Source organism: Saccoglossus kowalevskii, chromosome 7 (genome assembly GCF_978046115.1).
Source record: "Saccoglossus kowalevskii chromosome 7, keSacKowa6.1, whole genome shotgun sequence".
Classification (NCBI taxonomy): domain Eukaryota; kingdom Metazoa; phylum Hemichordata; class Enteropneusta; family Harrimaniidae; genus Saccoglossus; species Saccoglossus kowalevskii.
The window spans coordinates 5014547-5041889 of record NC_140647.1 but is presented as its reverse complement, the minus strand read 5'-3'; the positions used below and the strand labels follow the sequence as shown (position 1 = coordinate 5041889).

Here is a 27343-nt window from a genome sequence, read left to right as displayed (position 1 = left end):
AGTGCATATATTAAACATAATATAAGCTTGATGCACACTAATTTTTCTTCGGATCAAGTTCAAAATGGCCGACTGGCGGCCATTTTGTTTTAAAGAATTTAGTTTTCGATCTCGGACATGCCTGGACAGATCAAGTTCAAACTTCAAATACACATCATACATTATATCATACATATGCCTGTGCATTTGGGCCAGTCCTTTTAAGGTCAACAATTTGTCAAAATTGCACATATTCATCATGGGTGAATTTAGTTCACACTTCACGTTGTTTTGTTTTCCAAATCGGGTTTTAACTGAATACAGTTCAGCATCCATATCTCAGGCATGCCTGAACCGATCAAGACCACACTTCACACACATCATACAATGTGTTGTACATATGCAGGTGCATTTCGGTTCAGACCACTGAAAGTGGTCTGAGATTTTGGTCATGATCTGCTTTGAATGTATATGTCACTCAAATATGAACGGAACAGGAACGTGTCATTGACAATGACTTGTTCGACTTCTTTTTGAAAACCATAAGCCTGAATGCTTTGATACTTGGTGTATATGTACCCTGGGTAGACCTCTCTTAGATTTGTTCATTTCATGATATCTTCAATTCTCTAATTTTGGTGAATATTTTGACATTTTTGGTAAAAAGTGCTATTTTTTACTTCTTGTTAAAACCGCAAGTGCAATTGCTTTGATATTACATATATAGGTACTACATGTGGTCCTCTCTCAGATGTGTCAATTTCGTGATGATATCTTCAATTATATAATGTTAATGATTATTTTTGTCATTTTTGGTCAAAAGTGATATTTTTAAATTCTTGTTGAAAACAACAAGTCTACATATTGTTAATTTTCTAATGATATCTTCTGTTCTTTAATTGAAATGTGCATTGCTAACAGCGGAGCTATCTCAGCCGGCAGGCTGCTTGTTTATTTTATTCTTGTAAAACTGTGATTAATAATTTAATAATAATATTTCTATTGTTTTACAACAGCAAACTGATCAACTTGTCTCAGCCAGACACCATTGATGAGCGGGCCATCAACAAAGGATCTAAATTGAATCTTTACCTGAAACATGAGAATTTGACCTTGGCTTTGAACTCTGCCAGGGCTATTGGATGTAACATTGTCAATATCGGTCCTGATGATTTAATGCGTGGTACAGAACATTTGGTTCTGGGTTTGATGTGGCAGATTATCAGGGTATGTTTCTGACACTTGTGTATATGTGTATATATTTGTAGGACACTTTAATTCTCGCTGACAAATTATCATAAATTGCTTTCACAAGTAGTATTTTCGTTTGGGTTTTATTTTCTGATGAGTGTTATTCCTTTGGTATAATTCGATTGAGAGTGGCTTGGAATGGTTGATTGATGGTTCTCTTTAAAAGTAGACCTTGAGTTGAAAGGTGCTCAAAATTGAACCATTAGATTCCCGGTCGCCACAAAAACCAAAGATTCTCAGTATGCATACATATGAGAATGTCTGGCATTTTTAGTAATTTCTACCACACCCCTACCTTATTTTCTCCCTCCAATTTTGTTCTTATTTCTGTTTTAGGTTGGATTGTTCGCAAAGATTGATCTACAGCATAACCCTGGCCTCTTCAGACTCCTAGAGGAGGGTGAGGATCCGGACCAACTACTGAAGATGGCACCAGAAGACCTGTTGATGCGATGGGTGAATTACCAGATGGAACAAGCTGGACATCCCAGGAGAATTCATAACTTTAGTTCTGACATTAAGGATTCAGAGGTGTACATACATCTTCTCAAGCAGATTGCACCTGACAGTGTGGGACTTGACACTTCTGCTATGCAAGTGAGTTTTACATTTTAGGATTAAGTGAGGCATGTTTGGCAGTGACTGCATTCAATGAATTGTCTTGCTGTTTGATGGGATGTTATGTGGATGATTGACAACTAAAAAAAAACTAACAAATATGATTTTCAAAGCATCAATCATCTGTGCATTTTGGCCCCATTAATGAGTATATGTAATTGTGTCAAACAAGATTTGTGCTCAATTATGTAATAGAATTTCTTTTATTTCTGACTGTAATATGAATAATGGTCTGACCATACTTGTTTGAATATTGGTCATATATGTACTATGGTTAATCTATGAGTAATACTTGCATACAAAACTTGATCTGCTCACAGCAACGTATTGCTAAATAACTGCCAATGGTGAAATGTGGTTTTATCATGTAGGTTTCACACTAGATTTGATTTCATTTTTTTTTGCCCTTAAGGCAAAAAGAGCTGATATCAAATGTTACACTACTGAGCATGTTACTGCACATGTATGCAATGCATTATGGGTGATATCCTCCCACTTTTTATAATGAAAACTGTTATCACCCTGGAAACTCACTAAATTATAATAAGTTTTTCTTCACATGTCACAAAGCAATTTTGTTTTTCAGATATGAAGAAATAATCTCACCATAGAAAACTGCCAATTTTGACCATTTTCTAAACACTCCAATGACCCCTTTTTTCAATTTTGGTTTTCTAATGGTATAAACTTGTATAACTAAAACAATGACAAAAATTATTCAATCTTTAATTGGGCTGGAACATCTATAATTGGTATAACAGTAAAGTGAATTTTGTCCCCATGACATTCATAGCGTTCATATTGTGTTTAGATTTGTCATCCACCATGAGGAGAAAACAACTACAACTGATATGCAACCATACAACATAGCTTAGACTCATCAAAAGCAGTTTGTCACCTGTGAATGTGACCTGTGTAGTCAAGAGATCAGTCCAGTCTTTGTTAAATACCTAGAAACCATATCCATTTAAAAATATCAAAACATAGTAGCAGTGAAAATTTTCTGGTATTTAACTCATAATGACTTTTTCAGAAAGTTGTGTACTCAAATTTCCTAACTTCATCAAATCTTGAATATTTTTGCAATAGCAAAGCTAATGCATCTTGTGAAAAATTAATCATGAAGATATGTATCAAACAAGCAATTGAAACTTAAAAAAGTGACTAAAGTTATAACTATTGCGTTCTTGAAATAATTTCTCATGTTGCAGTTATGTAGTGCAAGTTGTTAACGCAGGTTGTCCACATTTGACCCCTTTCATGCTTACAACTTTCTATGATTGTGTAATTAGTATCGATAATATCTCCTAGTAGTGTTTTTGTGATGCATCTAAATGGGAGTGCTGTGAAAAAACAATAATTCGTCTTACAGGAGAGTGATCATTTGACACGAGCTGAACTGATGTTGGACAATGCAGATAAAATTGGATGTCGACAGTTTGTACAAGCCACTGTAAGCATACATCTCATTCTCAAATACTGTTCTTGTCTCGCATAATAATTTTTCCCTATCTCATTTACAACAAACCATGACCAAAATTGTTTTTTTAGTGGGCTATAGTATTATTTTTATTGATTTGTCATACATTACATGCAAAATGTTGGCAACTCATCATGAGGCCATGGTTTTATTTTTTGCTGTTTTTCTTTATGATATTGATGATATTCTACCATAAATAAGTGTCCTTCCCTCCCTACAGGTGAAAATTGCTTTAAATATTCTGAATTTGGTTTTGCATTTTTCTCAGTAGTTAATATGAAATAATAATGTCAACTAGCATTTTAATTTGATTGGCTTCAATTAAGCATATTGTACACCAGGAATATCTGGTCAATGGAATATCAAATGTGGATAGTTGTGATGTTTAATTCTCATTCAGACAAAACAGGGACTTAATGATTAACCACTGAGCGTCCATCAATCCGTATCCAGCCTTATTTCGTGCATAATTGTGTGATCAGATTCAAACTTCACAAATCCGACATTATATTAGACAAACGCACATGTGTTTACGTCACCATCAAATGCAAAATGGCTTACTGACAGTCATACTAGATGCAGTTCCAAGGAGCCATATCTCATACCTGCCTGAACCAATCAAGTTCATCCTTCACACATTAGGTATATCTATATACATACAGGTATATAATGCAAACAGGGACTGTCATTAAAAATGACTTGTTTTATATAAATTGCTCCTTTGTTTGCAGGATGTTGTGAGCGGCCATTCAAAACTTAACATGGCTTTCGTAGCCAACTTGTTCAACATGTACCCAGCATTAAAGCCACCAGATGAGGGAGAAGGGGATGAATTTGAGAGATATGAAGAAACTAGAGAAGAGAAGAGTATGTATAGAGACGTTATTATTATAGATAAATTAAAAAGATCACCCGATGAAATAAACCGTCAGAGTTTAAATGGTGGGCGGGACCACGTAGGGGAGTCTCAAGAACATGCTGCTGTTGATAATGAACAAGTTGATTCAGGATTGAATCTAAAAAGACATGTAGAGAGTTCAGAAGAGGGGCAGAATGGGGATTTTGTTGATGGGATAGAGGGTGGTGGGATTACACAGATTGATCAAGGAAAGATGGAGAAAGAGATGGGTGTTGCTGATAGTTTTGTGAACCCAAGAGAGGAAGGAGTGTCAACTGGGATTCAAGTGCACATATCACAGTTTGAAAGTTCTAATTTATCTGAAAATGAGAGTTGTCATGAGATTATTGACGATAGTCAGGATGAAGGGAGTGTTGATGGTGGGGAAGGGGATAACGTAAATGGAAGTGGTCTTTTAAATCCACAGCAGAGTATTGATGAACTAATCGATATCTCGCTTCAAGAGTTTGCTAAAAGTGTGTTCAAGGAGCGAGCAATAAGTCAGCTGTCTGACAAACAGGAGGAGGTGCCTCCTCCCCCTCCTCATGATAGTGGTATTTTAGACGTATATGCCTCTTTAATAACTGAAAGTGAAAGTGTGACTGAGCGACTGCCCGTCCTTACAGACAACATCCAACCAGATGCAGGTAATACTGATGAGATTTGTGCTTCTCCCCCCAAAACCAAAATAGATGAATCAGTTGTGTCAAGCAGCTCTCCTCTGAAAACCACTGCCCTCAATGAAAAAGTTGAACAGATACAATCAAAACCACCTGTTTTTGCAACCGCTGTGTCAACCACTGCAAGTCCGATAATCACCACTGATTCTACTGCTACAGTAGAGCCGGCCTACAGCTTGTATTTTGGTATAGCCACAGCTTGTTTGGGTGTTGTCATGTACTTTTACCTTAAGAGTTTATTCTAACATCAAAATGTTGATGTAGATTCTACTGCCCTGGAATTTTATTTCACTGCCAAATCAGGTAGAGAACAGCGAGTATTTACCATACTTCCTTGAATAAAAAACCATATCATGCTGTTGTGTCCAAAATCCCCTTGAATAATCAAGATAATCACCAAATTGCCAAATATTTTCACATGATTCCTACTAACCATGGTGCATAGACTTTAAATGATGGCATGTAGTCATTCATGGTGATAAACAAGAATGCCTTATTAATTTAAATTGTTTCTAAGATTAGCAGGTGATTTTTATTTTTTGTATAAAAATACTAGTGCCAAAATTGTTACTGTTGGCATTTTTGCCATATTTTCTTTATTTCTTGATTCTCTAATCTTTAATTTTTAATATTGTCAAATCATGGATTATTTAAGCTTCGCTGTGCTTTGTCTGGTTTCCTGTGAGTAACTTGTAGGCTGCATACCATCAATGTTTTGTTAATCATTTTTTCATTTATTCATTCATTCATTCATTCATTCATTCATTTGTTTGTTCGTTCGTTTGCTTGCAATATGTGTAGTTCATGCTTTTGCACTCTGCATTGTTGTTGACTTGTCTGTGACACATCTCGCTGCACATTGCGCTTGCTACACAATATTGACAGTCTTGTACTTGCTGCGACACATTGTACTTGCTGCGACACATTGTACGTGCTGCGACACATTGTACGTGCTGCGACACATTGTACGTGCTGCGACACATTGTACGTGCTGCGACACATTGTACGTGCTGCGACACATTGTACGTGCTGCGACACATTGTAGTGCTGCGACACATTGTAGTGCTGCGACACATTGTATTTGCTGCGACACATTGTACTTGCTGCGACACATTGTACTTGCTGCGACACATTGTAGTGCTGCGACACATTGTAGTGCTGCGACACATTGTACTTGCTGCGACACATTGTACTTGCTGCGACACATTGTACTTGCTGCGACACATTGTACTTGCTGCGACACATTGTACGTGCTGCGACACATTGTACGTGCTGCGACACATTGTACGTGCTGCGACACATTGTACGTGCTGCGACACATTGTACGTGCTGCGACACATTGTACGTGCTGCGACACATTGTACGTGCTGCGACACATTGTACTTGTTGCTACACATTGTACTCGCTGCGAAACATTGAACTTGCTTGCGACACATGTAGCTTCACATTCCAACACATCTTGCTGCACGTAGTCTAGCTGTGATACCTGTTGTCTAGCTTACCCACCCATGTGGCATATTCCTGCTACACATTAGCTTGATGCATACTGCACTTGCTGAACCTGTGACATATCAAATGGCTGCATGGTCACTTCTTTATTGCACATGACAGACATACTCTCACACTGCTCATTTGGTTGTCTGCTGTTCGTCGTGAATTATACCTGCTCAAAGTATATCCATGAACAAATTTTATACTTCCAAATTAAAGTAACAAATTGTTAAGACCCATGTTTATTTCTCAGAATACTTCTTGTTGACAGACCTTGCTTAATGTTCCTAAGTGTCTTTAAATTTACTGATACCATGTGGCCAAAACCATGATATTTCTAAACTGACATCAATAATGTTTTTACATTAAATCCTGAAAGCTTGGTGCCAAAATTGTATTGAGATATTTGAAAACTAATCTACAATGTCGTAGATTACCGTATGTCTTTTTCAACTCATTTCATACTAAATCCATTTAAACTCCTGACAGTACTTCCATTTTTTATATCAGTTTTTCTACTATTTGATCATGGTCATCCACATACCTGCCAAACTTTATTTATTCAAGATATTGTGGTTGAATTTAAATTTGCTGACAAAACAAAGTAATTTCTTTAGGAATCACAACTCTTTAAAACTGACTACCGGTAATGCTTTGATAATGAACAAAAAACAATATTTATATACCATATTTTAAATCACTTAAATATTATCTTTTAATATCCTGTACATTTCTATAATAAACACTAAAATTTTAAAATGCATAATGAGGTTATTGCGATGATGTACAAATATGATGGGCAAAAGTGTCAATTGATGTATAACTTTATATCGCAACTTTGTACAACTTTCATCGCAACTGTGTACAAACGGAGTGCGTACTTTGTTCTATCCTCGTAACCTTGTGCATCTTCATGATCGATTGAGGTGCAAGTCCATGACTGGACAAGATGTTAAAAGCTGTGAAACTTTATTATAAACTTTGTTGTGTAACTACCATCTTGAAAAAGTAATTAAACTTCAGCATTCCTTATTTGGAATTCTCATATCCCAATGGTAGGATGAAGATACCCAGGTCACTTCATCATTCCTTATTTGGAATTCTCATTTCCCAATGGTAGGATGTAGATACCCAGGTCACTTCAGCATTCCTTATTTGGAATTCTCATTTCCCAATATGGTAGGATGTAGATACCCACGTTGCATTATCATTCTGTTTTTTTGTATTCTCACTTTCTAATATGGTAGGATGTTTATGGAGATCTAGTGACAGGTTATTTATCTATCTCTGTTAGTTACAGCATGCTGTAATTTAGTGATATTGCCCAGGGTATCTGCATTCTACTATATTAGAAAATGTGAATTACAAATATAGAATGCCTACTTGTATTTTGAAAATAAAGTTCATAGTAGGAAATTTCCAACAATTGCAACCAATTACCTCATTTTTTTAGCTTCATAAATCAAGCGATTGTATCAGAAAGATGTATAATATGGTTATTACGAGAATATCGCAAAGTGTGCTACTCCATCAGTTTATACTTTTACTGTGCTGTTTTTGTGATATCTTCCCAATAACCTTATAGTAACATGCAGTGCCTTCCTAGGTTCACATGGTAACATCAGTACTATACTCAAAATACATCTTGGTAGATAGACCCACCCCTTTTTCAAATATACTTGGTGCCACCATTTCAACATTGTTAAGACACAAAACAGAACTTTATCATGGCAGTGTGAAATAAGGATTCATTTATGGGATTGGTTATTATTTTTAAGGGTTAGGTTTTCATAAATTTTAATATTCAAAGAATAACAATGCATTGTGCAAGTTGATAAATCAGCATGTTAGTCTGTGGAATTGAGATTATCTGCTGGGATCCAACTGAAACAACCACCTTGTTTGTTTTTCTAAAAAAAACTCCAACTAGTGTCTTTAACAGAAGTGACATTTTTGTGTGAAATTTAGACAAATCAAATGCTTCTTATTGGTGCAAACTGATCTAAGATTGGCTTAGCTGTGTGAAACAAAAGTGTTTCTATGGATTTGAGGACAGCAGCCTCATTTTTAAACAAATGCCACAGTGTAGTGTCAGTTTTTGTGTGTGTTTTATTGGTTCTTGGGAATGAATATTGCAATTCAACCTGCTCAAGACACATGTGGCATCAGCATTGTCTCTTTCAGAATGTCTGTTTCTATCTACACTTCAAATAGCATTATTAGAATAGAATATATAGCAAATATTATATCATAAATGCACCTATATTTTATAAGCAATCTTTATCCATGGAAATAATTGATGTACACTTTACAACACTCTTCCAATTTGTGCATAGATTTATTTATTATATACACCAGCAGTCCTCATTATAGCTGTATTTATTATATTCCTCCTTTCTCGCTTTGAAGTAAACTTTAAGTGGGAAGAAATAAATAACTAAATATAGTAATAAGAGGACCTGTTCATATTGTAATAGCATAAGTTGGTTTACTATTGTACCCTCAACACGTTTCATCTCTAGTATTATCAGAAATGAATATTCTGTGATTATGCGATGGTACTGTTGAATGTTTCTTTTGTAGTGGCACCTTGTCTTAGTTTTTTTAGGCTTCATCATCTTAAAATTGATATTGTGTTTCTTACTGAAAGATTGTCACTTAAAGCATATGTAAAATATTTAGGTTGACTCCTTTCAAGTTCAGTACTTAATCTTTGCTAGAGCACAGTATCAAATGAAATGAAGTTGGTCTTCTGTTATTGTCGGCACTGCCTTTGTATTTCTAGAGCTTTTGTATCAATTAATAATTTTCCAACTGTGGTTTGTTTTCTGTTACTTTTCTCTTTTTCATACTAAGAGTGAATGGGTGCATGTTCAAGTGTGTAGTCTACGTCAGTGCAATACTTTTTGTAAAATTTACATTTAAGTTATATTAAAAACAAAATTAATTTCTATTCCAGAATTCCACTGCATTTCACTTTCATTTGTTTCGCATCTTTTACTTTCATCATCATGTATCTCTTGCTCTCTTATGGTGATTGGGACGTTGTCATTTTTGCCTCGCCACCTCATTTTTGTTCCATGACCTCATCATTTTTAATATCGTCCAGCTTTATGGCCAACTGCCCAACAAGCCTTCATCAGCACTTCTCACTGTATGGTTCACCGAGAACATCCCAGACTTCGCTATGGATTGATACCCGCATTCAAGGGACTCCACATGCCAAAGATGTATTGCAGTGAATTTTTCACAAGGAGGATGATTGACCCCATATAAACTATTCCAGGTGTTCTCTCTGTTTTTTCATACTAAGTACTTCATGCTTTCTTGGTCTCTTAATCTCATCTCCATATCACCTTATTCTTTTCTACTCACCAAAAGGTTTTTGGTTTGAATGAGGCACAAAGTAAATTAACCCATGCCTGCTAACATCCTCATTAAAACAATCTAGCTGTTTTTTAACTTGATATGTACAAATTAGTGAATAGGAATCAAATTTTGCAAACCAATCTGTTTTCACTTTGCTCAATACTAATTTATTAACTCTCCGAACACCAAAATAGGTCATAATTTTTTCCCCAAACATTACGATAAAATTATGGAAATAGTTGAAAAAAAGTTTTACCAACAATTTGATGACCCTCAAGTGATATTTCATCTACGATGTTCTCAACTATCCAGACAAACCAGCCCAACAAATTGGTAATACTTGATACAAACAACAAAATAAAGACTATTCGAATCTTAGTTAAATATCTGAATACTTAGTGATTGCATGTGTGTGTTTATTAGTTATTTCAAATAGTACAGGGTTGAATTCTGTAAAACCTACTTCATTGCATTATGTATACTGTGTTGACACATCGCTGGCCGCTGCATCCTCAATACGTTTTGATTTGAACCATGGCCAACAAGGTGTTAACATTGTTAGAATCAGGAAACAAATACGAGTGTATGAATTTTGAGACCAAATTTTGTTATGATCTTAACAGCATGATAGCATGATTGTATAAATCCACTTTGTGTGATACTTTTTGTTCCCTGCAACTTGTCTTGCAAATAAAGATTATCTTTGTCATTATTGCAGCTTTCCGTAATTGGATGAACAGTCTTGGTGTGAATCCATATGTACAATATTTGTATACTGATTTATGTAATGGTCTCGTCATATTACAGGTATTGTTCCATTTATTATATTTTGTCTTGAAAAATTTTGCTGCGTACTTTGTTCATGCAGGTGTAAGAAAAATGCATTACTGGTACATCAGCATACAGAGGGGAGGTTTGACCTCCTTTTGAAGGGGTCATTCCATACATTGAATATGCAATGAATTATTGGTTGACAGAGGATTGTTCAATACAATAGTATTGAGAGATCTTGAAGGGAATTTTAGATCAAACCAGTTTTTTTTGGACAGTGATATCAGCACACTGGTGTAAAATTAGACAAGTACATAAAACTAGGCCGAAATGGAATTGTTTTACATCCATTCACAGCAATAAACCTCAGATGTAAATAGACACAGAAGTCTTATTATAAGTGAAAAAACCACAAAACTTTACCTCTCAAATATTGTTCCATTCTTTTAAGTCATAGCATTGTAGCCAGGAGATACAATGGCAAGAGAGAATGGAACACTATTTGATGTGCAAAAACAAATCTTTCGGCGCTCTCACTCTCGGCACCCATTTATCGTGAACCTGTATTAAGTCGTATTTAATGATTCTCAAAACTCTTGAGTATGTACATACTTGAACACACTCTTTTGCACACTCACTCATGGTCTGATATTCTTGTGTCATTTGCAATTAACTGTTTACATTGCCTCACCAGTTTTCTTGCTTTTTGTGCTTACAGCTCTACGACATGGTGAAGCCAAACTTTGTGGAATGGAGCCGAGTTACCAAACCACCATGGCCAAAGCTTGGTGGTGGTAAAATGCAAAAAATTGAGAACTGTAATTATTGTGTGGAGCTTGGTCAGAAAATGAGATTTTCTTTGGTTGGGATTGGTGGGAACGACATTCATGATGGCGTTGAAACACTCACATTAGGTAGGTTTGCACCTTTTCAGCATTATGTATCATACAGACTGCTGTTCATTCATGGATCATTGTAAGATATTACACTAAAATATTTTACAGCAATACATACTTACCATATATGTGAAAAAGCACCCCATAATAATTTTCAATGTTGTGATCTTAAATTGTTTGTGAATGGCTATAGACATACATGTACTGTACGGTCCAGTACAAATCTGGAAAACTTAAAATAGACACATTTCCTTTTTTCAATACATTGGTGTTAAGGAGATTTATATTAAAAGTTATTGGGAGAGGGGAGAGATTATCTAATTCTAAAATACATTTTCTATCTTCTTGTTAGCTGTTGTATGGCAGTTGATGCGTGCATATACTTTACGTATTCTACAACAGCTATCTGGTGCTGATAAGCCGCTGTCTGATGATAAAGTTATAGAATGGTGCAACACCAAGGTAAGTCTAATTATTCAAATTGTAGACATTATAGAAAAGTGTGATGTCAACTAATATACGGTAGGCATTTCAACGGGCATTTCAAGTTTCAATTGTTTATGATTTTGGATTTCCACATTTTGATTTTTCATGGGAATTCAATGCTAATCAAATACAGGAAGCAATGAATAGTTGACTGTTCTTTCAAAGCTACCGCTAAAATAAATAGAATAGAATTCTTTTTTGTTGTGCCATCCAATTAATTACCCACAATGCCAATATTGTGACTTTCTGAGGCATGATTTAGCAAGGGGTCACTGTGAAATCTTTATTTTGGGGGTGTTCAATCATTTGCTTCCTTTATGGACACTCTATTGTTTACTTGTAGCAATAAATACCAAGCATTTCTTGCAATCTTTTTAAATATCAAACTACTGTTTACTTGTATTTTGTGACCTATTTAGTTTGATGAATTGAGGTTATAAGTCAATCTAATGGTCCCAAATATGTAAACACATTGACAGGTTGAAAAACCTGTGGACAATATGCAACATTATATCCATTTAGTTGAGAAAAAGAAATATATAAAATGCAAAAATGTTGTGATGTTGTGGACTGGATTTGTATTATCCACTTTGATGATGTCTCTTGTATCAATCAGCTCTACAAACAGGTGATAACCACATGGTAGCTTTTTTAGCTCCGCTGTCGACTTTGTCGAGCGGAGCTTATCATATGAGTGATTGTCCGTCGTCGTCCGTGTCAATGTTTTACATTTTCGACTTCTTCTTGAAAACTACAAGTCTGAATGCTTTGATACTTGGTGTATATGTACCTTGGGTAGACCTCTCTCAGATTTGTTCATTTCATGATCATATCTTCAATTCTCTAATTTTGGTGAATATTTTTGTCATTTTTGGTAAAAAGTGATATTTTCAACTTCTTGTTAAAAACCGCAAGTGCAATTGCTTTGATATTACATATATAGGTACTACATGTGGATCTCTCTCAAATTTGTTCATTTCATAATGATATCTTTAATTTTCTAATTTTGGTGAATATTTTTGTAATTTTTGGTAAAAAGTGATATTTTCGACTTCTTGTTAAAAACGACAAGTCCAATTGCTTTGATATTACATATATAGGTACTACATGTGGACCTCTCTCAGATTTGTTCATTTTGTAATGATATCTTTAATTCTCTAAATTTGGTGAATATTTTTGTCATTTTTGGTAAAAAGTGATACTTTCAACTTCTTGTTAAAAACCACAATCATTTATGGTCAAAAATGATATTTTTGAATTCTTGTTGAAAACAGCAAGTCCCATTGCATTGATACTATGCATATTGTTCATTTTCTAATGATATCTTCTGTTCTTTAATCGAAATGTGCATTGCTAACAGCGGAGCTATCTCAGCCGAGAGGCTGCTTGTTTATTATTTTTGTCCATAATATTGTTCATATGATTTTAGACATTGGAGTAGCCAGTGTTTCACAGGCACCTTACGTTGACACATTGACCCTTAAACCACCCCACAATGACCTTAACCCTCACTCTATGCATTGTTGGTTTCAGCTGAAGAATGCCAAGAAGACATCAAGTATTCGTAGTTTCCAAGACCATAGTATCAGTGATAGTAGAGCGGTAGTTGATTTGATTGATTCTATACAATCGGGTGCTATCACTTATAAGAACTTCAGAGAAAATCCAACCAATGACACTGTAAGTACTTTATCTTGACGCATCATTTTATTATAGTTCAATCATCCTTGGCAGTGAAGAATTGTCAATTGTCCCTATCCAAGGGATCTGAACAGTTGTCAAATACCAGAAGGTGGGAGGGTGAAGTTCTATTGTCAATTTATTTCCTGAGGACACTCGATAAAGGAAATTTGAGAGTATAGTAACACACATTACTAGTCTGAGGTACAGGAAGATAATGGCTTTTAAAATTCGCTTTGTCAGGGTAATTTTTTAGCTCTGTTGTCGACTTTGTCGAGCGGAGCTTATCATATGAGTTATTGTCCTCTTCCGTGTCAATGTTTTACTTTTTCGACTTCTTCTTGAAAACTACAAGCCTGAATGCTTTGATACTTGGTGTATATGTACCTTGGGTAGACCTCTCTCAGATTTGTTCATTTCATGATCATATCTTCAATTCTCTAATTTTGATGAATATTTTTGTCATTTTTGGTAAAAAGTGATATTTTCGACTTCTTGTTGAAAACCGCAAGTCCAATTGCTTTGATATTACATATATAGGTACTACATGTGGACCTCTCTCAGATTGTTCATTTTGTAATGATATCTTCAATTCTCTAATTTTGATGATTATTTTTCGTGAAAAGTGATATTTTTGAATTCTTGTTGAAAACAGCAAGTCCCATTGCATTGATACTATACATATTGCTCATTTTCTAATGATATCTTCTGTTCTTTAATTGCAATGTGCATTGCTAACAGCGGAGCTATCTCAGCCGACAGGCTGCTTGTGTACTGTACTGATGACTTTATACCTTGCTATGTTGATTTAAGTGTTCAAGACGCACCATTTCCATGATATTTCAGCCAATTGTGTTTTGTATTGTTATCTAATTATAAATTTTGTTCGTACCATCAGGAGAAGTTACTAAACGCCAAATATGCCATTTCCATGGCTCGCAAAATTGGTGCACCTGTTTATGCCTTGCCCGAAGATTTAGTGGAAGTGAAGCCAAAAATGGTGATGACGGTGTTTGCTTGCCTCATGGCACGGGGCCTCTCCAAAAAATAGGATTGTATGCGGGACTCAATTTCAAATGATGACTAATTATTTGCACTTTTCACAATGTGTCCATCCTTATTGGAATAAACAGACATTAGATTATAGAGATTATAGAAATTATTATATGAAATAAATTGATCTATTTTGCTGATATTTAGCCCTATAATATTCACTCAATAAATATTGTCTAAATAAGCTAATATACATGTTAGGTATGAACATTTGTTTGCGTACATTATTCAGAAAACTTGTATGACTGCATGTCTCTGAGTCCTTCGATTGGCTGCCTTTAGTCATTCTGATTTGTAATATTAATCCGACATATTTAATGGGCATGATTTTTTTCTTGCAAGAAATTTGAGCGTTTTTTTGTCAACTGTCATGTATTTACACCTCAAAACCATACAATGAATTTATTCATTTCATACTCATTTATGCTTACCGTCTCTGCAGCATGTTTATATTTTGCGTTCCAAAATATTTGTATGTAATAACAGCTCATTTCAATTTCACTTGTTTTTTGTGCATGCAAAGTGTCTTAGTTCCGGTCGAGTTTTGAAAACGGCTGTCAAAGTCTGGTACATTGTTTACATCATTTTATGATAATACTTTAAGAATGGAATAAATAAATGGTTTGTATATTTTCTCAAGTAAGGGACATATCTATAAATTTTGCTTATTAGTATCAATTGTAACTGCTACTTTTATTTTTTATTCTCTAAGATTTTCAATATTGTTCATTTGTTAAGATTGATTGTAGTTGATAGAATATGGTGTCTTATTTGCATACTTTATACTGGTTTCGTGTACATGTGTTTGCTACAATATATAAAGAGTGATGAATATCATCTATTTTAAAGTTGTCCAATGTGTCACATTATTTTACCTGTCTGTCTGTCTGTCTGTCTGTCTGTCTGTCTGTCTGTCTGTCTGTCTGTCTGTCTGTCTGTTCTAAATATTTTTTAGTTAATTATGCAGTCTGTTCATAATGCTTGTAAATGCCAATACATATCACCGTTCACGATGCTGCAAATTTATTCCCCAAATGCCTTTGTATGTATTTATTTTACGATAGCTATACAAAGAGCAGGGGTTATAGCTGCTAACCGACATAACAATGTCTCTCGCCTTGTATACATATTGCCACTAGATCTAGCACAATTTTTCACCAGTAATAGTCGCATCACTTGTTCTGTGTTGATTTCAACACCCATACATAGAGTTACATGCTACTTGGAGTACTGTTTGACTCCCGTGTGCGGGTGGGTGGGGGTCGGTGTGTGTGTGTGGGGGTGGGCGTGTGGGTCTGTCTGTTCCACTATCTCAAGAACCATACATCAGTTTTTGATGAAATTTGGTGCAGAGATGCTCTGGGCGAATGCGGTAAAAATCCATGCATATTAATTACCTAATTTGCATGATAATTAGCTGTTCCATTACTTTTCCACTGATATCTAAAGAACCACTCATTGGATTTTGATGAAACTTGGCACACAGATGCTCCAAACTAATGCGCAGATTTGATTAGTTTTGGGTAAAAATCTGTGCAATATTAATTACCTTATTTGCATAATGATTAATCAATTTTCGGCTTTTCCACTGATATCTCAAGTACTAATCATCACATTTCAATAAAACTTGGTACATAGATGTCATAGGACACTGCACAGACCTGATAGTTTTAGGGTAATATCATTATATATTAATTAGCTAATTTGCATAATTAATTTTCAGCTTTTGATATTTCAAGTAGTAATCATCATATTTCAATGACACTTGGTACATAGATGTCATAGGACACTGCACAGACCTGATAGTTTTTAGGGTAATATGAGTACATATTAATTACCTAATTTGCATAATTAATTAATTTTCAGCTTTTGATATATCAAGTAGTAATCGTATTTCAATCAGACTTGCTACATAGATCTTCTAGGATTATGCAGACACCTGATTAGTTTTAATTGGATATTAATTACCTAATTTGCATAATGTTCCACTGATATATAAAGAACCACAAATTGGATTTTAATGAAACTTTTAAAGAGAACTATGCAGAAACCCAATTATTTTTTGGTAAATATTTATTAATCACCTAATTAACGTAATTAACACTGATATCTCAATTACTGATCATCACATTTGAATAAAATTTGGTACATAAATGCTCTAGGACAATAGACAGGCCTGATTAATTTTGATTAATATTATTCTCTAATTAGCATAATAATTCATAATTTTTTTGTTCTGTTCATATTAGTTACCTGATTTACATAATTAGTTTTCAGCTTTTCCATCAATATCTCATGTACAAGTAACTTTGAATTAATTTGTAATGTGTCTTCAATACTCTCAGCACACGGGAGTTCTTTCTAAGCTTTCTTTGATTTTCATTGTTTTCGTGTTTCATTCATTTCATGACATTGTTGGAGAGAATCGCTGGAATGCGGTCAATATTTTCATGATATGCGCTAATTTGATAGTGTACATTCAACAATTGATCAGGGATTAAGTATGTGATAATTTGATTGAATCGTGTCCATTGGTCACATGATTACTATTCTCAATATTTGTTAAAATGCGAATGAAAATATATCCTGGTTGTCTTGCCTAAATGTTTGGGATGCAAGGGACAACTTCCAAAAGTAGTATGCAAAATATTTCTGTCAAAAATTTTCAAAATGTTTCTCGTGAGATCAACTTGATATGTGGCACCAAAGCTTATGAGAAAAATGATTTTGATTGGTTTGAGTGCCATCTTGAATTTTCAAGTAATGGGGCCTAAAATTAAGCATTTGTTTAAAATTAAAGTTTTGACTAATCTCAATGTTGTACGAGTTCTTTTAGGAGAAATAATTGTAATCAGTCTTGAGGCTTGTAGCATCTGTGCACAAAGTGCATTACAACCATAGTTTGGTTGCCACATTAGATTAACAGAAAATTACAATGTTCAAAAATCTATTCCAAGCAATCTGCTCATCCAAATGAGCTTAGATTCAGTTTGGTCATGTGTTGTGGTTTTCATTTGGATTGAATGCACTCTAAAAGTAGCCTGAAATGTGTGTATAATTTATGGCAAAAACGTATCATTCTTGGCAACCACTGCCATGCTCATCTAAGCCAATTAAACTGAACTTGCATGCACGGATCCATGCGAGACTAATTGCAGCTTGATTTGTTTTTCATCATTTTGCCGACAGAGGGCGCTATGACACATTTTTCAGAAAGGGGTCACGCACACGACCACCACCCCTAAATCAAGCTGAAACCCTTGTGTCAACAAAATTTTCCCCTCAAAGTGCAGGAAATAGTGTTTCAGAGGGGCTAGATTTAAAAAATTTTAAGGGGAAGCATGCCCTTGGACCCCCCCCCCCCCCAAGTGAGATGGTGAGCAGATTTACCCCCTCTGTACCATCTCGCTTGTATTCAATGTAATTTATAAATTGGATTAATTTAGGTTAGACAAGAGAGTGGGTCTATCACAATCTTACAGTCCCAATTTTGACATATAAAATATAAATTTTCTGTCTCAACATTTCGTTATAAATGTGGTTTAAAAACGTCATTTTTCAAAAGTAAAAAAATGTGTGAATTTTGATGAAACAGCAGTTTAGAAACAGGTGTCAACCTTTACATTGTGTATAAGCTTTGATTCATGATCTGCGTTACTGAACAATAAGTTCCGTGCAATGGTAATAATTTACGTGGATCTATTCTCAACTTATTGAAACATCGACATCAAAAAAAGTCAATTTCTTATCCCTTTAAAGTATAAGCTGATATAAACGAAGCACGAAGTCAAGTTTTGATACGACTGATACTAACAAGTCGGTCAATCATGATTAAACCAATGCCACAACGCAGAAAAATTCGTCTTTCCAGAAAAAATCTCTTACAGAAGATATATTGATGCTGCTCCCTTTAATACTTTTATTAACCGTCATTCTAATCAAACATGTATAAATACAACAGTTATAGTGCTAAATCAAGATGAGGTAAATAGGCGTAAAAACTATGATGTATATATGTTCAGCTAAATGTTTATGTAGCATTGTTTCAATCGACTCAGCGAGCCTATTGAACGAATCTTAGTGTGAATGGTATTCCATAATTTAAAAAAAATCATAATCATGTTGTGTGGATATATATTCCAAGTTACTCGCCTAGGTTTTGGTTGGGAGTGCCCCGCAGGCAGTTGAAAACTTGGCCCAAAAAGATCAATTTATTAATTTTATGGGCGTTTTTTGGCCAAAGAAATGCACCAATTTTGCTATAAAGCATTGCATTGAAATCTTAAAATTAGCTGTCAAAACAGCGGCGTACACTCGTATACTTCCACTATGAAAGCGCCCACCCCTACCACCATCCCACCCACATTTATTGCCATGCCAACTGATTTTAGTATTTCTCGTGGTGATCACATCGATCACTAAGAATGCCAGGTGACAATTTAAATAATTTTACTTGATATCATTGCATCTCATTAAAACATCACGGGTATGATTTATTGTTAAATAAAAGTATAATCCTTCTGGAAAACACCTCTGCAAATGGTAGGTCCAGTACATACGAGCATTGGATTTATTCTCAGACTAGTAATACAATTTACTAGTCTGAGATTTATTCAGTATTCTATTTTAAGATAAATATTACTCAAATTTTTTATCATTATACAATAAAAAAATCTCAAATTTGACCCTTGATGGCGCTCTAACAATATTTTTAAGTACTTAACTCCGGGGGCTATTAAAGTTATGACGTCCGTATCGGCTGGGCCTGTAAGGAGTATTTTCCGGCATGGACTATTTCATTCCAAGGTTGCAATCGTAACTGGCGGTGGAACTGGTATTGGGAAAGCCATAGTCAGAGAACTATTAAATTTAGGTTAGTATTTCCATGGTATTTCTAAGTACTGTGACTCTGAACGTGGTGTGCGGTAAAACTGAACTTTGAATCGCGAGTGCAGTGACCCTCGGACCACTACAGACTGTGTAAGGATTACAGGGGCTCGTATAAACGTGTGTGGTTAGACGTTTTTCAACGGCCATAGGAGAGAATGACGTTTATTACTCCGCTTCACGCGCGGCTGAAAAACATACAAACAACTTGAATGCAAGTTTATGGCGGAATGTTTATATGAGCCCCTTGTTCTTATATAAAAAAAATAAATCGTGATTTCAGAGGGTAAATATTAGTCTCTAAATTATTGTCAGTAAAACAACACAGACTTTGTTATGTACTAGTAAGTAAAAACTTAGATCAACAGGACTTTTTATGGGTCTGACACACTGTGACCTCACGTCATGTGATCTACCCACCTGACAAATGTTGACAACATGGCTGCCGCTAGGGTTGCAAGTGTTTTTCGATCGGGATTATTTAACGAAAGAGTGGCGATAATTACAGGCGGGGGTACAGGAATCGGAAAAACCATTGCACGAGAACTGTTAAATTTAGGTAAGCGGGACTTGTGTCAGAAACAATAGTCACAGTGTGCATATCATACCGGTATTACTGTGCGCAATTAGCCGTTGTGAACATTACTGCAGTTCTGCAGCCTAGATTTACAGTCAATTCGTCCCAATTCACATTCGTCCCACAAGTCAATTCGTCCCAATTCACATTCGTCCCACAAGTCGATTCGTCCCAATTCACATTCGTCCCACAAGTCAATTCGTCCCAATTCACATTCGTCCCACAAGTCGATTCGTCCCAATTCACATTCGTCCCACAAGTCAATTCGTCCCAATTCACATTCGTCCCAAAACACATTCGTGCCACAAGTCGATTCGTCCCAATTCACATTCGTGCCACAAGTTGATTCGTCCCAAATCACATTCGTCCCATTTTAGCGATCTTTTTTTTTCTCATTTTTATTTTTAATAAAACATTTCCCGTGTCATTAGTGTCAATTTATTGTATTTTGGAAAGTTTTAGAACAATTCCATAGAACACTGTGTAACACATAATGATATCTGTTTAATGCGGTAATACACAGGATGTAAAGTTGTGATAGCCTCCAGAAAAGGTGAAAGATTAAACAAATCAGCTGATGAAATGAGACAAGAACTTGATAAAGACAGTCCTGCTAAACTAGAAGCTATCCAGTGTAATATCAGGAATGAGGAACAGGTACAGTAAAAAGTATGGTACATGCTACAGTAAAGAGCACAAAGCTGTGTTCATTATATAAATATATAGTGTAGATAATTTATTCTAGTTGTTTTCTGTTAGTAATATAAATGTAATATAAACATCAATACTATAAAACAGGTTGTTTTCCCATAATGCATCTGTATATTGTAAACTGTTTTAAATTCTCAAGAGACAAATTTTTGTGAATTTGCAAGTCAATGAAAATGATAAATTTTTGAAGCAGTGACATTTTTTTGGGGTTATACAAAACGTAGTGTCAGCAACTTTCACAAAATAATGTCTCTCTTTCGTTATGAAATCGTCAAAACACAAAAATTCCTAGCAGCAAAAGTCAAGTATTTTACAGTACATATTGTAAATCATATCTTAACCTATGCACCATATGTCATGCATGTATTATAGTATTAGGGTGTCAGTTTTGTAAAAATAAAATAAAGGGTGATCAATTTGTCAGTATATCAGTATATCAGGAAATAATGAGATGCCCAAGTAGTACAATTATATCAAGTTTTATGCTTCTACTCAAAAGTGCTCAATATTATGAAGTCATTCTGAGAATTTTGCAAATATGCATGTAGACAGTTCACTGATTATAAGGCCAGACTTTTATTATTCCTTGTTTCGCGAACCCGCCGAATGATCAGGAGTCAAAAATTAAATAAAAATAAAATTTTATTTCAGCGTAATTTCTCGCGCCCGCCGACTTGTGAGTGCAAAAAATTGCTAAAAAAACTATTTTCATCTTATTTTTTTTTCGCCCGCTGCCTAACAAATCCAAGTTGCATTTTCGTGGGGGTATCATGATCAAATTACCGAAGTCTCGTGTAGATCTATACTTTATGCGCGTTGGTTGACAGTGAATCTCGGGTATTGACCTCTATGCTTGAGACTACTAGGCGAACATGGCGGCGGCGTGGTTTGTGGTGACACGCCGTGAATCTGTCGTCAAAAAACTGAGAAATCCCTGCTGAAAATTGTGCCACAATTGGCGACATTGCCAACCAGGTTATACATGGAATAAAATTTTATTTCATTTCTTCTCTCCGATCAATGATCTTACTTATAATTCTTTGAGATTCACACAAATCTAATGGAAAAAAAGAATTAATTTTATTTATTTTTCGCCCTCAAAAAAATTGACCTAAAAAAACTTGAGAAAAAAGGAATAAAAATAGTCTAGCCTAACGATTGACATGTAGTGGAGGTTGATGCGTCACTGTACTGCATGAGTGTGTACTTTCTACTTTTTCCTGATTGTAGTAATAATTTAATGAGTGATAACAGCCTGAGGTAGCAACGAAGAATGTTTCGCAGTGTGCAAACGTTTGTTTCAGTGATGGGTAAATTCTATTGTATAATAATTGTTCTTATCAGCTGGACTGTATTTCTCCATGTTGTTTTCTATTCCTTTTAAGACATACATTTACATGTCCATCTTTCTACTTTAATTATTAGTTTTTATTATTAGTATAAAGTATTAGTACAGTGAGTTTCATTGAGGCATGAATTTAATGGCATTAGATCAGCCAGAATTTGAAGGAAACTGCAAAGACTCATGGGTAGCAGGCATTACTAAATGGTTTCCAGCCAATAAAAGCGTATTCTTTGAATTTGCCTTCATGAAATTTCCTTTATTATAAATTAATCATTATAATTTACCATAATTAATATTTGTATAATAAATAAATAAATAAATAAATAAATAAATAAATAAATAAATAAATAAATAAATAAATAAATAAATAAATAAATAAATAAATAAATAAATAAATAAATAAATAAATAAATAAATAAATAAATCATGTCTTCATTTAGTATATCAAATTTCTCATATGGTTATTTATAATCCTTTTTCAATTGCAGATTAAGTCTTTGATTTCTTTTACCCTGGACAAATTTGGTAAGATAGACTACTTGGTTAACAATGGGGGTGGTCAGTTTCCAAGTCGTCTTGGCGATATGAGCACAAAGGGTTGGAATGCTGTCATAGAAACAAATCTCACTGGTACTTTCCAGATGACAAGAGAAGGTAGATAAAGTCTACATGTCTTGTTAATTTAAAGTAATTTATTTGTTTTAAAGAGTTGTCTTGTGCTAAGCACAATTTGTCTTTGATGTGTAGTCTTAAATTTGTAATTAATTATACATGTATTTATTTTCTATATGTAAGTCATTGTTTCAATACCCTTGGCACACCAGTAGTTGTTTCTAAGCTTCCTTTGATTTTCAAGTTTATAACAGTTGGATGAAGGATCATGGAGGAAGTATTGTAAATATCGTAGTCAACAACTGGAATGGATTTCCGGGAATGGGGTATGTAACATCAAGGATATATAAGATAACCTCTAGGTATCCATGCACAGTGACATGCAATGAAGATCTCATTCTGCATGGTATCCATGCACAGTGACATGCAATGAAGATCTCATTCTGCATGGTATCCATGCACAGTGACATGCAATGAAGATCTCATTCTGCATGGTATCCATGCACAGTGACATGCAATGAAGATCTCATTCTGCATGGTATCCATGCACGGTGACATGCAATGAAGATCTCATTCTGCATGGTATCCATGCACGGTGACATGCAATGAAGATCTCATTCTGCATGGTATCCATGCACAGTGACATGCAATGAAGATCTCATTCTGCATGGTATCCATGCACAGTGACATGCAATGAAGATCTCATTCTGCATGGTATCCATGCACGGTGACATGCAATGAAGATCTCATTCTGCATGGTATTCATGCACGGTGACATGCAATGAAGATCTCATTCTGCATGGTATCCATGCACAGTGACATGCAATGAAGATCTCATTCTGCATGGTATCCATGCACGGTGACATGCAATGAAGATCTCATTCTGCATGGTATCCATGCACGGTGACATGCAATGAAGATCTCATTCTGCATGGTATCCATGCACAGTGACATGCAATGAAGATCTCATTCTGCATGGTATCCATGCACGGTGACATGCAATGAAGATCTCATTCTGCATGGTATCCATGCACAGTGACATGCAATGAAGATCTCATTCTGCATGGTATCCATGCACGGTGACATGCAATGAAGATCTCATTCTGCATGGTATCCATGCACGGTGACATGCAATGAAGATCTCATTCTGCATGGTATCCATGCACGGTGACATGCAATGAAGATCTCATTCTGCATGGTATCCATGCACGGTGACATGCAATGAAGATCTCATTCTGCATGGTATCCATGCACAGTGACATGCAATGAAGATCTCATTCTGCATGGTATCCATGCACGGTGACATGCAATGAAGATCTCATTCTGCATGGTATCCATGCACGGTGACATGCAATGAAGATCTCATTCTGCATGGTATCCATGCACGGTGACATGCAATGAAGATCTCATTCTGCATGGTATCCATGCACAGTGACATGCAATGAAGATCTCATTCTGCATGGTATCCATGCACGGTGACATGCAATGAAGATCTCATTCTGCATGGTATCCATGCACGGTGACATGCAATGAAGATCTCATTCTGCATGGTATCCATGCACAGTGACATGCAATGAAGATCTCATTCTGCATGGTATCCATGCACGGTGACATGCAATGAAGATCTCATTCTGCATGGTATCCATGCACGGTGACATGCAATGAAGATCTCATTCTGCATGGTATCCATGCACAGTGACATGCAATGAAGATCTCATTCTGCATGGTATCCATGCACAGTGACATGCAATGAAGATCTCATTCTGCATGGGTTCCATGCACGGAGGTCAAGATTTTCCCAGACAACCACTTTTGTCATGAGGTAACCAATTATGAAAACTGCATGGTTGCCATAGCGACAACCATGAAATTAAATATGGAAGTCACATTATTAACAAAGATCAATGTAGTATTAACATAGTACATGTTTGTGAGCAGTATAACTATGTTTTAAAAGTTGCATCGTAACTTGGACGGATACTGTAGCTAAACATTATTCAGGTTGTGTCGGGTTTTCACATTCAAATTATGTGTTAAACATAAAAAATTTTTGGACATCAAATATTTTCTGAGTGGTTATCCATCCCACTGGGTATAATTGTTAATTTCATCCCATGATGCATTGCGTCAATCAAACGTATTTCTAACCAATGACATTTACAGAACTAAATAACGGAGTGTATGGTTTTAAGGTTTGACTGAAATACACCATATTCTCTGGGCATTTTGACATTGAACTTGTAAACTTACGCAAGATCATACAGTAAACAGAAAATCACGGATTTCATATAATTTTCTTAGAATTAAGCAATTTAACTGTTCTCATAATTTTCACTGGTTTTGTTTATTTGTTCTTTGAACCTGAGTGAGATTACTGTAACCTTGATATATCACAAACATACCATTAAAATCTGTATGCACAGCTAGCATTGGTCACATGGGACCTTTCAGCCAATCACAATAATGTTTTCAAGAAGTATACTGTTATAATTGTACAACTAATCATTGTTGATTGGTATATTGTTATTTTCAGTTGTTAAGCATCCTATGATTTGTTATTGATTTGAAATATCATAACTGAAGTTAGGATTCATACTTGTTATACTTCAGACATACAGGTGCAGCCAGGGCAGGTGTGGTCAATATGACTAAGACTTTAGCATTGGAATGGGCACATGAAGGCATACGAATAAACTGTGTGGCACCTGTGAGTTTTACTTCATTGCAAACTTTTAAAACGTTCTTTGAGCACTAATTTTTTTTACCTGTCACAAAATGTAACCAACACATTTTTATTTATATTTTCCTTAAAAAAAATTGAACTACCGATAGATCTGCAATTATATCAGTTTGTTCCAAAATAATCAAAACATTTGCAGAAAAATTAATAGGCAAAAAGTTAATCTTTATCTGTGATGACCTTTGACCTTTCTTTCACAGGGAACTGTTTATTCAGAGACTGCTGCTGCAAATTATGGAGGCAGTGATATCTTTTCCGGAAGTATTCCCGATATGCCGACTAAACGACTAGGAACAGTTGAAGAGGTATAGGATATGATTCATCTGCTGTTTATCTACATCAAATATGATCTTTAGACTTATAGCCATTGCTCTGATGTATACCAAAAATGTTGAGACACTGTGCATTCCATGAAGTCATGGAATATTTATACAATATTTATAAAAAACATTTACCCTGGGAGATCTTTTTGCTTCATTTAAATTCAGAGAAAATGTTTTCATTGTAGAAGCCATTTTGTAATGATCATTACCCATGAATCATTGCAGGTTTCTTTCAGTCATTTGTAACTTCATACAGTTATCTTCTGATATGCCTTTAAATAATCTATTATCTCAGGTGACTACCTGGTGTGCAACTACATGTATGTCACCACCTTTAACGTTCTACTTTGTTGATATATTGTAGGTTTCTGCTGCTGTTTGTTTTCTTCTGTCTCCTGCTGCGGCCTTCATTTCTGGAACTACAATAAAAGTGGATGGTGCCGCTAGTTTGTTCAAACACCAATTATTTGATATTCCTGGTAATTAATTTAACTAATGAGTTTTGCTAAATGTTCTATATATCATAACCATATGGTATATGCGATAAAGAACTCACAAGAAGCAAATTCTTGCACTGTGTGAGTGTTATAACTGATTCCATTCTATAACTGTCAGTCAAATGTTTTTCTAACCAATAATGTCACAGAACCCCTAGGATATTTTGAGGTTGCCAATAATAAAATTGATGTACAGGAAACACAAGTCATTTCGTTTTAGGGATGACAAATGAAAGTTAATTTTGTATTGTGTGTGTCAAAATCGCAAAGAAGAAATGACACAAAACATGCAATTTCCAAAGTGTTAATATATCCTACAGTAAATTTGAGGATAAAGAAACTTGCTTAAAGTTGTTCAGATTGAATTTAAGTTTATATGCTATCTTTTTTATGATTTCATAATTATGTGTAAATATCAAAATTGCGGTCATTGAAATTTTTTTCAAGGAAACCGGATTCAGAAATGTACTGCATGCTTTATTCTGTAAATTATTGCTTCATGTTTAAAAATTGTGCTCTGTGACAGGGGTGTGAGGAAAAGTCATATATTATTGATGTGTATACTGATATTGTTAAAACATTTCCAAACAAAATAATATTTACTTTTTTGAGTTCCCATTGTGATACATACTTATGTGAAACCACCTGCCTATAGCGACCACTTGTCTTATGTGACTACTGTCACAGCAATATGTTTCTGCAGATCCTCCTTTGTTTGTTAGAGACCAAAATAATAATTAGTATTCTGTTGATGAAACAATATTTCTGTGTACTGGGCACAAGTACAGTTTGGTGTACACATCTGTGATGTTTGAGTTGTAAAGTAATATCATTTGCTTTTTTTTACTCACTAGATCATGACAAGACACCAGCCTACACATGGGGGAAGTCAGATGCACCAACACTGAAAGACACCGTAGAGACCACAGACATAAAATCAAAACTTTGATATAAATGAAATTGAGAGATAATAATAAAATTAATTTGTAAAATAAACAA

At 35.1% G+C, this 27343-nt stretch overlaps 2 protein-coding genes across 3 annotated transcripts in view; both read left to right on the top strand.

Moving 5' to 3' along the window:
* Positions 1-15258, top strand: part of LOC100376120 (plastin-3-like) — a 37774-nt gene extending 22516 nt beyond the window's left edge. The window contains exons 5-13 of the mRNA XM_002736566.4: positions 996-1206; positions 1567-1827; positions 3221-3301; positions 4060-4195; positions 10485-10573; positions 11256-11451; positions 11786-11895; positions 13453-13599; positions 14498-15258. Coding sequence (XP_002736612.1) covers positions 996-1206; positions 1567-1827; positions 3221-3301; positions 4060-4195; positions 10485-10573; positions 11256-11451; positions 11786-11895; positions 13453-13599; positions 14498-14650 — 1384 coding nt within the window. The 3' untranslated portion in view covers positions 14651-15258. The remainder of the gene's footprint in view (positions 1-995; positions 1207-1566; positions 1828-3220; positions 3302-4059; positions 4196-10484; positions 10574-11255; positions 11452-11785; positions 11896-13452; positions 13600-14497) is intronic.
* A 4126-nt stretch (positions 15259-19384) lies between these two features.
* LOC100376427 (peroxisomal trans-2-enoyl-CoA reductase-like) lies at positions 19385-27343 on the top strand. 2 transcript variants are annotated; one of them, XM_078010840.2, is made up of 8 exons: positions 19385-19525; positions 20640-20773; positions 22661-22826; positions 23029-23110; positions 25395-25491; positions 25725-25829; positions 26212-26326; positions 27199-27343. In XM_078010840.2, exons 1-8 carry the CDS (start codon positions 19396-19398, stop codon positions 27291-27293), a joined length of 924 nt encoding a protein of 307 aa, XP_077866966.2. In that variant the 5' UTR covers positions 19385-19395; the 3' UTR covers positions 27294-27343. The 2 variants fall into 2 exon arrangements, with proteins under 2 accessions (XP_077866966.2, XP_006818808.2); XM_006818745.3 differs by lacking the exon at positions 19385-19525 and adding an exon at positions 19971-20098.

Bases quoted from the DNA above. Each gene is read 5' to 3' on its own strand.
- LOC100376427 (XM_078010840.2), top strand. From the start codon at position 19,396: ATGACGTCCGTATCGGCTGGGCCTGTAAGGAGTATTTTCCGGCATGGA. The intron at 22,827-23,028 runs GTAGATAAAGTC...TTGATTTTCAAG, and splicing joins TTTCCAGATGACAAGAGAAG to TTTATAACAGTTGGATGAAG. The intron at 25,830-26,211 runs GTATAGGATATG...GATATATTGTAG, and splicing joins GACTAGGAACAGTTGAAGAG to GTTTCTGCTGCTGTTTGTTT.